General features: G+C 36.8%; 3 protein-coding genes across 3 annotated transcripts; all 3 read right to left on the bottom strand.

Moving 5' to 3' along the window:
* Positions 1-1629: 1629 nt before the first annotated feature.
* Positions 1630-8270, bottom strand: LOC139851867 (uncharacterized). The gene is made up of 5 exons (XM_071841049.1): positions 8140-8270; positions 7471-8023; positions 5575-5981; positions 2091-2186; positions 1630-1843 (listed from the first exon to the last, which is right to left on the bottom strand). Exons 1-5 carry the CDS (start codon positions 8268-8270, stop codon positions 1630-1632), a joined length of 1401 nt encoding a protein of 466 aa, XP_071697150.1.
* Positions 8271-8339: 69 nt separating this feature from the next.
* On the bottom strand, positions 8340-9154 carry LOC139853698 (uncharacterized). Its single transcript, XM_071843066.1, has 2 exons — positions 9024-9154; positions 8340-8907 (listed from the first exon to the last, which is right to left on the bottom strand). The coding sequence occupies exons 1-2, from the start codon at positions 9152-9154 to the stop codon at positions 8340-8342; spliced, it is 699 nt and encodes a 232-aa protein (XP_071699167.1).
* A 69-nt stretch (positions 9155-9223) lies between these two features.
* LOC139853697 (uncharacterized) lies at positions 9224-10038 on the bottom strand. The gene is made up of 2 exons (XM_071843065.1): positions 9908-10038; positions 9224-9791 (listed from the first exon to the last, which is right to left on the bottom strand). Exons 1-2 carry the CDS (start codon positions 10036-10038, stop codon positions 9224-9226), a joined length of 699 nt encoding a protein of 232 aa, XP_071699166.1.
* Positions 10039-12400: the final 2362 nt, after the last annotated feature.

Below are 12400 nucleotides of genomic sequence, written 5' to 3'. Positions count from 1 at the left end.
TAGGAGGTTACATATTATATTATTTATTTATTTTTATTAGTTTATTTATTTACTCACAAAAAACTCAAAAAACATCGTATAAAAAAATTCGTGGTGATAAGATATAAGCTATTAGCTAAAGGTTGAAAAGTTATTAAAGTTACGATTTCAGGACGTGCCTTTAAAATAAGATTTAAGAACTTCGAACACACGTATTTTGTTTGTATGTTTTAAATAATCAACAACTTTTTTCTAGAAATAACTACCCATAACCAACAAAATATAACTTATTTTTTCATCAATTATTAATTCTTAAAGACAGTAGTAAAAGTTGTAATTAAAAAGTTTCATTATTTAAACCGTCTTAAGGGTCTTTTTAAAAAAATTTATCCACACAAAATGTTTGTATATTATTGATAAGTTGATAACCATCCACTTTTTCCAGAAAACTACTTTCAACCAACTCAACAGATAACATGTTGAAAATAATTCTTAACCGTAAACTTAAGGGTCGGTTAGAAAACTCATTATAAAAATAAAGTTTCTTATTCGCTATTGCTAAGTAGTCCGTATAACATTTCTTATTTGCTGTTAATAAAGTATGTTGTTACTTGTTCACTATTACTAAATATGTTTCTTATTCAGTGATAAGACTAATTTTTTATGGTGATGATGTAATGTGATTTTTTTTTTTTAAATAGTGGTAATTTGTCAAATGTAATACTCAGTATAAGAAAATTAAATAGTGGGGAAAGTGTGATGGAATATGATGGGGGAGCAAGTCATCACTTTTTGTAGTTATTAGGAGATATATTTATTTTCATTTTCTTAATTATAATGGTTGAATGTGATTGGTCCAACCACTCGAGCTCATTTTTCTTCTAAGTGATGACCATCGTATTTTTTTCTCCACCATGCCGGGTTAGCGGGGTGATGAGGCGTTACGTTCACCATCACACTCAGCCATGCTGCGATATATAGTCGAAAGTACTCCGTATAATGTTTCTTCTCACTATAATCATGTCAATACTCCTAGAAACAAAGAAAATGATCCTGACTTGTGTGATATGTCAAAACACTTTCCTTTCCATTATTCTAGTTACTTGACTAATATTGTAAATGTTTTTCATCATGTTGCTAGGATTATAATTCCTAATCTCCCAACAGTCCAACACTATTGACATAATCACAGAACTAGCAAATCATATATCTGATTCCTATTTGTCATCATGAGTAAGCTAGTTCGAAAGAAGATGTACTTTCACAAATCCTTGATTGGGGTAAACTTGAAAACATCAGCTTACTATTAAAATCTTTCAAGCCTTAAGCAGTACTTTAACCAACCCTTGATCGGGGTAATCATAAGTAACAGTGAATCATTAAACGTACGCTAAGATGAACAAGCATCTGAGATCCAATCTCAATGGTTTTTAATACATTAGAAAAGATGAGCATGAGACTTTGATTAGCATTAGCAAGGCGAAAGGGTACATGTTTGTTTATTGTTAGCAAAACACTGAACCGATAAGATTCAGAAAAATAACATTCACCAAATATGCTTTCCTAGGAATTCAAGAAAATACACAGCTTTTATACATGTTACAGCCTTTTGCTCACTGCATGCAATCAGCAATGACACTCAGTTTACTACTATGAACTCCAGACATAGACCTGGCCATGACTTGTTGCCCCTGCAAGCACCCCGGGCTTCAAGGGATGAGCATCAAAACGAAATGGGATTGCAGACATGTGAGGACTCTCAAGAGTAGTTACAAGTCTCCTCTTCTCAGTGGAAATGACATAAACCTTCCTTTTCATGTTTTTTCCCACAAAGATGTAAGAATCATCCCACCCCCATACACCTCTGGTTTCCAAACAAAAAACAGACTAAAATTAGAGTATTTACAGGAATAAATAACTCAAATGCTATCATGCAACCAAAAGAAAGAGAAAAACAAATCAGTAACTCCTACTATAACTTCAATATACATTTGTCATTAAGACGAAAACAAATTAAACGCAGTCTAAACCACCTCATACTTTCAGAAGTGAGCAAAAGACCAAAACTATATAGAACTTTGTTGAATAATAATACTACTAAAGAATCTTACTTGAATGTAGAAAGCCCTGCTGAAGTATTTTTATGGTATATCATGAATTCATCGTCATAATTTGCACCGCTTAGCACTCCAATCTTATCATCAATACTAAATTAAAGACATTTCAAGGTTGAAACAGTTCAGGTAAGTCATCAATATAATAATAATACACAGGGCATAAGAGAAGCTCTTTAGAGCAGTATTAACTTAATTATCATCAAACCCATCTCTCTTCTCTTTTCTCTTTATTTATTTATTTTTATTTTTAAAAAGGCAAGGTTTGGAACACTGCGGGGATAGAAACCACCCACCCAATAATTTTCCACGCACATACGTGCTTTCGGACTGAAACCCGAACCATTAATCCATACGGGCATGTGGACCAGGCCGAATTTCCAAATGCGAAACGGTAAAACCCGAACCATTAATCCATACGGGTATGTATATCCCAATGATCGAACTCGTGGCCTCTACCCACCCAATACACAAGGTATTGGGGTGAACCAGTTTATAATAAGAAAGTGTTAACTATGTCATCACGTTTGGTAAGATTGAATCTTGACCATTTAAATACCTCTCAACTACAAATCTCACGTAATTGTCTCTCTCCTCAATTATACCATTAATTTGTTTATTTCATTCTCAACCATTGATCGATTTTTAATAAACTCAATTACTTCAAACCTTAACCCCCAACTTAACCCTAACCACTAACCTCTAAACCCAAAACTCTAGACCATAACCTCTAAACCCTAAAATCTAGACCATGACCCCTAAAGCGTAAACCCTAACTCCAAACCCGAACCCCTAAACCCTAGACTCTAAACCATAACCCCCAAACCATAAACCACAACCCTTAAACCTCAACCCCTACCAACGCACCTTGGCAAGAATGGTACCCGATACCTTTGCTCCTTGGGCCCACTTGTGTGTTGCTCCCACGTAGATTCGATCCCATGCCTCCACATTTAGGTTACGTTGAAACGAACCTCGACTCAATTCCAGAAAACGACAACCTTTTATTTTTCTTGACACATTCCAATACTAACAGAAAAATTACCCAAACCTATTCATATCAAAACCTAAATCCGTTTAAACTTCAACATACGACAAAATCATACAACGAAATGTTTGACCAAGTTTAATCATTTATCGGGTGACCCACGACCCGTTACCTAACACAAAAGTGTAATTTTGACCCAAATTACCTTACTAATGGTTTAAGACACAATAACCCAAACCAATACCAGGAGCATCATCACGGGGACTATCTATCCCCAACCCAAGTCCAATAAGCCACGAGCCATTCCGCCATGAGCTTAAACAACGTCTAAATATCTAGTCTAGCAACTAGATAGCTCCAAGTCAACCATACCTATAAAAAAGTAAGCAACTCGAGGGGTAAGCAAAGCTTAGTGAATGCAATAATTATACATATACATATATAATTCACTTACTTGCACCCACTTACACATACAACGCATAATAACGCATACACTAAGCTAGCATCACCGGTAGCATATAATCAACAAGTAACATGCTACAACACAAACACACACACACATACAAGCAATATGGATCCATATTCACACAACCCGGGAATGGTACTCGCATTTCCCACCGGTACTCGCATTTCCCGATAACATTATACCGCGCAAGTACAACGTTACTCCCAAGGTGAAGTTAGTGGACCGAGTCAACGGCCACAACCCACCCATCGCACATGTCATGACGAAGTAGTAAAACTACCAACACCATGACACACGTGTGGCCCCCGTCGTACAAAGGGTAGTGACATCCTCTCGCACGGATAACACTATAGTGTAACCTCACGCACGGATACACTAACCACACCCACACACAAGTAAATAAATCATATACACATACATATAATTATTCCACTCACCTCGAAATATCCAGCAACACAATATCCGAATTCTAGGAGTCGCCAATGTAATCCACCTATTACATTATATCACAAATAATAAGCTATATATTTCTATTTAGCTAATTATCACACATATAACACAAAACTCGCCCATAAAGCCACTAGACACCATAAGTGACTACTAGCTTAATTTCGACCCAATTAAGATTTCGACCAATTTGACTCAAGAAACACTCGACCCATTACCACTATGAGTGGAAATTCAGGCCCAAACAACAACCTAACAATATAGACACTAATACCAAGCCCAAAATCCCAAGTCATAACACTTTGTACAAAATTTACCCATTTAAATAATTTGGACAGCCCCCTCTTTACAGCAGATTCTGACATACTTAACCTCCTATTCAGTTATCAAAAACTTATTCATTGAATCGGATATTCAAAGCCCTTTCCGAAAAGTGCTCACGCGCCCCAAACAGAGCTACGGTTGATGAGATACGACCTTTACAAAATCATGTTTTTGTGCAGTTTTTCTTAGCTACGGGTTTAACTTCATTGACCCAATTTTCAACTTATGAACATGCCCAAAACACTAATATACTAGTTCTTGCTTAACCTTACTAATATAAATTTATTTCAACATGATTCATCATCACTTCCAACCTTTAATCCAATAAACCCTAACTTATAAATTTGAGTTGAGGTTTGAATAGAGCTATAAACTCCATTTAAACACCAACTCAACCAAAATATATACATACATGATCATAATTCATAAAAAAAAACCCAACAATTAAGATTAGGGTTCTTACTACTAGCGAAGATGATGAGAAGGAAGATTATTTCTTTAGCTATCTCTACACCCAAGGGTTTAATCTAACCCTAATTGCACAAAATCATAAGCTTTTGGCTCCAATTTGATGAGAATCAAAACCCTAATTTTTCTCCTCTTTCTCTCTTGCTCGTTTTTTCTCTTGCTCGTCGCTGTGCTCTCTTTTTCTCTAATTCTCACTTTTAAATTTTGTCCAAGTATGAGGAATGAGGCTAGTTTCCAGACTTTGTAACTTAAGTTTGGTAATTTTGCATCTTAGTCCCTAATCTTTAATAACCTTACACTTATGCCCCCTTTAAATATCATGGATGTTACATACGTGGGGGAAGTAATTTGCCGGCGCAATCCCCTTTCGGGATGGGTACGCGGGTTGACAATGTCAACACATGGTAAAAGGGTCCATGCCAAGATACCCTTAAACCCTAATCCCCAACCCTTAAACCCTAAACCTTAACCCATAAACCATAACCCCTAATCGCTAACCAATAAACCCTAACCCCTAACCCCTAAACTCTAAACTCACATCAAGACGAGACCACTGGGCCTCCCCCGGACCCCCGGGCCTCCTCCGGAGAAACAAACCGCCACCGGACCACCAAGCCCCCGAGCCACGGGCCGCTCACGGACCAGCGGGCCACCCCCAGAACAACCGGGCCACCCCGGAACCAACGGATATTATTAATTAATATAAGTAATAAATATAAATAAATACATATTTCCGCGAATTTGCGGGGTGTTTGCTAGTATAAACTTCTAAAAGGAATGTATTGTACCTTGTAGTAGCAACAAGGCTTCCTGAAGGAGAGAAATAAGCTGAATGTACAGCCCTCTTACGAGTAATCACCTTAAGAGGTTCTGGCTTATACTTACCAAGTTTTCTCAAATCCCAAATGCAGGCAGTTTGATCCGATGAACTTGTAACCATCATATTAAAGTTTTTTGAATTAAAATCAATCGTATTAATCCTCTCTTCATGTAAGTCTCCTGAAAATGATAATTTCCCGGACCTCTCATCACAAACACGAACTACTCCACGACCCTCGCCAAGATATAAGGAGTTCACATCATCACATCGTTGAGACATTGAAACAATTTCATGCTCAGTAGTATATGCTAGACCAAATGTCTCCTTTTCAATATCTAAAGAGCGAACTTGACCATCATAGCAGCTTGTAATTATCTGCAAAAAATTACATTTACATGACTATTTGTTATAACATTGAAAAAATATTCCCTATAATCCAAAGGATTAGCCCTTTAAGGTTTTTAGCACATAACAATATTCCAGTCACATATATAATATAAGTATCAAGTACAAAGTCATAAACAAAATACCTTGTTCAAGAAAAATGGTTGAATCACAATTGATGAAAAGAGCTCAGGGATAGGATGATACATGTAAATCCCATCACCATCCTCATAATCTGAATCCACATTCCAAAAACCTACATCTCCATTTCTGTTGCCTGCTACAACCATTCTTATATCATTTGATGGAAAGAACTTAACACTAGATATTTTGCTTGGAACAACACAAGCAATGTTCTCCGATGCCAACTCCATCGAATCCAAATCGATTGAAGACCTAACCCTAGACTTCTTCACACACATCCTTTCAATATCTAATGACCGAACTTGACCATCATAGCAGCTTGTAGTTATCTGCAACAAAAGTTACATTTACATGACTATTTGTTAAAACAATTTAATATAACGTTCCCTTTAAGCACATAACAACGTTCAAGTCACAAATATAAAAAGTATCAAGTATAAAGTCATAAACAAAGTACCTTGTTCAAGGAAAACGGTTGAATCACGATTGACGAAACGGGGGCATGGTGAGGATGATACTTGTAAATCCCATCACCATCTTTATTAGCAGAATCCACATTCCAAAAACCAGGATCTCCATATTGTTGCCTACTACAACCATTCGCATATCTTCTGATGGAAAGAATTTTACACTCGATATTCTGCCTCGAACAACACGAGCAATGTTCTCCTCTGCCAACTCCATCTTATCTAGATCAATGAAGCCCTAATCCTAAACTTCTTCACACAATCACCATCATCTTCTTCTTCTTTAGAATGTGATTGCTTACAAGCACGCAAAATCTTATAGACTAGTGATTCATTGGAAACGGAACAAGTACTAGCATCATTCATAGTAATCGGTACCAATTCACGAGGGGACTTATTAGGGATATCCTTAGAATCATCTAGTAACCCTGGTGGTTTTGGGGCTTTTACTTGACTTCTAAGAGATCTACGGATAACAATTGGGGTTTCAGATTTCAATTTCTTCTCTGGATTAATTTTATATGCTTTAGCCTCTACCCTGTTCAATCATCGTTAACATAATCATCATAAATACTTCAACATACACACACTCACTTACTTACATACATGTATACATATAAATAATTGTGTATCATAAAATGGAAGAAAATTAACCTGTGGCGCTTGGAGGAGGCGGATAGATCGGAAAGTTTCGATTTGATGTTGAGTGAAGCGAGCAAATCTTCGTTGCGTTTGATGTTTTCGAGGCGTTTGCGTTCATAGTCGGTGAGCCTTTTAGTCGCCATTATGTAGTTTTAGAGAGAATAATTTAGAGAGACGACGATGGAGAGGATGATTAAATATCAAGTATAAAGTCATAAACAAAGTACCTTGTTCAAGGAAAACGGTTGAATCACGATTGACGAAACGGGGGCATGGTGAGGATGATACTTGTAAATCCCATCACCATCTTTATTAGCAGAATTCACATTCCAAAAACCAAGATCTCCATATCTGTTGCCTACTACAACCATTCGCATATCTTCTGATGGAAAGAACTTTACACTCGATATTCTGCCTCGAACAACACGAGCAATGTTCTCCTCTGCCAACTCCATCTTATCTAGATCAATTGAAGCCCTAACCCTAAACTTCTTCACACAATCACCATCATCATCTTCTTCTTCTTTAGAATGTGATTGCTTACAAGCACGCAAAATCTTATTGACTAGTGATTCATTGGAAACGGAACAAGTACTAGCATCACTCATAGTAATCGGTACCAATTCACGAGGGGACATATTAGGGATATCCTTAGAATCATCTAGTAACCCTGGTGGATTTGGGGCTTTTACTTGACTTCTAAGCGATTTGCGGATAACAATTGGGGTTTCAGATTTCAATTTCTTCTCTGGATTAATTTTATATGCTTTAGCCTCTACCCTGTTCAATCATCGTTAACATAATCATCATAAATACTTCAACATACACACACTCACTTACTTACATACATGTATACATATAAATAATTGTGTATCATAAAATGGAAGAAAATTAACCTGTGGCGCTTGGAGGAGGCGGATACATCGGAAAGTTTCGATTTGATGTTGAGTGAAGCGAGCAAATCTTCGTTGCGTTTGATGTTTTCGAGGCGTTTGCGTTCATAGTCGGTGAGCCTTTTAGTCGCCATTATGTAGTTTTAGAGAGAATAATTTAGAGAGACGACGATGGAGAGGATGATTAAATATCAAGTATAAAGTCATAAACAAAGTACCTTGTTCAAGGAAAACGGTTGAATCACGATTGACGAAACGGGGGCATGGTGAGGATGATACTTGTAAATCCCATCACCATCTTTATTAGCAGAATTCACATTCCAAAAACCAAGATCTCCATATCTGTTGCCTACTACAACCATTCGCATATCTTCTGATGGAAAGAACTTTACACTCGATATTCTGCCTCGAACAACACGAGCAATGTTCTCCTCTGCCAACTCCATCTTATCTAGATCAATTGAAGCCCTAACCCTAAACTTCTTCACACAATCACCATCATCATCTTCTTCTTCTTTAGAATGTGATTGCTTACAAGCACGCAAAATCTTATTGACTAGTGATTCATTGGAAACGGAACAAGTACTAGCATCACTCATAGTAATCGGTACCAATTCACGAGGGGACATATTAGGGATATCCTTAGAATCATCTAGTAACCCTGGTGGATTTGGGGCTTTTACTTGACTTCTAAGCGATTTGCGGATAACAATTGGGGTTTCAGATTTCAATTTCTTCTCTGGATTAATTTTATATGCTTTAGCCTCTACCCTGTTCAATCATCGTTAACATAATCATCATAAATACTTCAACATACACACACTCACTTACTTACATACATGTATACATATAAATAATTGTGTATCATAAAATGGAAGAAAATTAACCTGTGGCGCTTGGAGGAGGCGGATACATCGGAAAGTTTCGATTTGATGTTGAGTGAAGCGAGCAAATCTTCGTTGCGTTTGATGTTTTCGAGGCGTTTGCGTTCATAGTCGGTGAGCCTTTTAGTCGCCATTATGTAGTTTTAGAGAGAATAATTTAGAGAGACGACGATGGAGAGGATGATTAAATATCAAGTATAAAGTCATAAACAAAGTACCTTGTTCAAGGAAAACGGTTGAATCACGATTGACGAAACGGGGGCATGGTGAGGATGATACTTGTAAATCCCATCACCATCTTTATTAGCAGAATTCACATTCCAAAAACCAAGATCTCCATATCTGTTGCCTACTACAACCATTCGCATATCTTCTGATGGAAAGAACTTTACACTCGATATTCTGCCTCGAACAACACGAGCAATGTTCTCCTCTGCCAACTCCATCTTATCTAGATCAATTGAAGCCCTAACCCTAAACTTCTTCACACAATCACCATCATCATCTTCTTCTTCTTTAGAATGTGATTGCTTACAAGCACGCAAAATCTTATTGACTAGTGATTCATTGGAAACGGAACAAGTACTAGCATCACTCATAGTAATCGGTACCAATTCACGAGGGGACATATTAGGGATATCCTTAGAATCATCTAGTAACCCTGGTGGATTTGGGGCTTTTACTTGACTTCTAAGCGATTTGCGGATAACAATTGGGGTTTCAGATTTCAATTTCTTCTCTGGATTAATTTTATATGCTTTAGCCTCTACCCTGTTCAATCATCGTTAACATAATCATCATAAATACTTCAACATACACACACTCACTTACTTACATACATGTATACATATAAATAATTGTGTATCATAAAATGGAAGAAAATTAACCTGTGGCGCTTGGAGGAGGCGGATACATCGGAAAGTTTCGATTTGATGTTGAGTGAAGCGAGCAAATCTTCATTGCGTTTGATGTTTTCGAGGCGTCTGCGTTCGTAATCGGTGAGTCTTTTAGTCGCCATTATGTAGAGAGAATAAAGTAGAGAGACAACGATGGAGATTTAAATACGGAATATACATTTGAGAAATGGTGAATGGCGGCGGGAAAGGTGAAAACAGCGGGAAGAGTTATTCGGGTCACATCAAACGGGTCGAATTTGTTTAGTTTTATTTCACACCCTTTTTTTTTTGTTTAGTTTTGTTGGACCACAGACCCTCAAAAATCAAACTCAAACTCACCCATTTAATTTATGTGAAGTAACAAAATGTAAATAGAAAAAGACTACGTACATTAATATGTTGAAAAACAATAATAAAGCTACATTTTGATTCACTTGTCATATAAAATAGTTTACACTAACATCTTAAATACTATATACTTCCACTAAACCACTACACATTTCAACGAAGGAATTCTGTGGACCACACCTCATTCTCCAACTAACCATAAAACTCGGTCAAACAAACATACTAATTCTAGTTCACAAAACCAAGACTAAAACAATTAATAAACATAACAAATAGCACGACAAATGACCTCCTAATTACTAACTAAACTCAAAGTCCTAGCTATGCACATCCATGCACTTCCTCACGTGAACTTTAACATTAATACCAAACCGATTAAACCAACAATCACCCCCGTAATCGGTTAGTCCACACCACTAGTTCACCACACTAGTAACATCTACCACGACTTTTCCGGACACGTTCAAAACCATCTCGACTCACCCGGACACCCACGTCCACAGACATCTCGGTTTGAACCTCCATAGCCACAATGTTCTCTGACGTGTGATTTTCTTCATCCCCATTTCGGTCATATTTGTTCAAGAGCCTTTTACACCGCCCAAAAAAACAAGTCGAACACGCTATCACGTTTTCTTGTACCACCACCGGTTAGTCTCTTTTCACAAACAAATTTACCTCGCTCTTTTGACAACAACCTTTGATAGCTTCAACTTTTCCGGATCAATCTGCTCAAAGAAATTCTTCCACCACCCAAGAAAACAAAGCCTGGCCACGGGCTCTAACGAACTCTTGTCCCCGGTTTAATTTCTTCTCATGAAACTCTCACACCACCCAAGAAAACAAACCCACCTGGTTCTCACAATTTCTTGTCCTCGGTTCAGTTTCATCCCACGAACAACACGATCCTAATTGAAGCCGCACCTTAGCTCTTGATATCAATTATTGGACCACAGACCCTCAAAAATCAAACTCAAACTCACCCATTTAATTTATGTGAAGTAACAAAATGTAAATAGAAAAAGACTACGTACATTAATATGTTGAAAAGCAATAATAAAGCTACATTTTGATTCACTTTTCATATAAAATACGGAGTAGTTTACACTAACATCTAAAATACTAGATACTTCCACTAACCCACTACACATTTCAACGAAGGAATTCGGTGGACCACACCTCATTCTCCAACTAACCATAACAAATAGCACAACAAATGACCTCCTAATTACTAACTAAACTCAAGGTCCTAGCTATGCACATCCATGCACTTCCTCACGTGAACTTTAACATTAATACCAAACCGATTAAACCAAATGTGCATCGAAAATTGTAGGATCAATTATAGGTCCACCTCCCTCTATCACCAATTGATAATAGAGTGAGGTTCCCATAAACTTATATACATACATTTTTTTCTATTAGTTTCCGATGTGAGACACAATGAATCGATTAGCTCCAACAACTTTTACTTCACACCCTTATATTCTTGTATCAGGCAAAATCAACCATGCAACTATGTAAGAATATTGAGCTGATAAGTGACAACCTAAAGGTTTATGAATTACGTAGTACGGAGTAGTACTTTATCAAAAAAAAAAAAAAAAAAAAAATAGTACAATTGATCAACCCCATTACAATATTATAACTTCGGGTTCTAAAAAATTATGTTATCAATTCAACTAACTTCCATTAACGGGTAGAGAGATGAAGATTTTCTTGTTCACGTTACTCCAGAAAACAAGTTTTTATACTTTGATATACGCAATTTATTCGAATTATTTGGTAATTGTCTAGCTCTTTGCGTCCAACTCTTTGCCTGGTCAACCCAAGATGCATTGCTAGTAATCTTTGAAAATGAGATCTCTTCATCTCTTGTGATAATATTAAGACACCAACCCCTAAGTCATCTTGCCATGTTTAAAAAACTTAATTCGAGTATTATGTTACTTAATAGCCTATCAAAGTATTCCTCTACCATTACATGACTTAAAAATTGTTCCAACTAGAATATAAGTTACCAATAGTGTCAATTTGAAATGTCCCGTTCATATCGATTATAAACGTTTCATATTAATTGATTTCGTTGCGAGGTTTTGACCTCTATATGAGACGTTTTTCAAAGACTGCATTCGA

The sequence above is a fragment of the Rutidosis leptorrhynchoides genome, chromosome 6 (assembly GCF_046630445.1).
Source record: "Rutidosis leptorrhynchoides isolate AG116_Rl617_1_P2 chromosome 6, CSIRO_AGI_Rlap_v1, whole genome shotgun sequence".
Classification (NCBI taxonomy): domain Eukaryota; kingdom Viridiplantae; phylum Streptophyta; class Magnoliopsida; order Asterales; family Asteraceae; genus Rutidosis; species Rutidosis leptorrhynchoides.
Note: the sequence above shows the minus strand (reverse complement) of the source record. Positions and strands in the feature narration are given on the sequence as shown.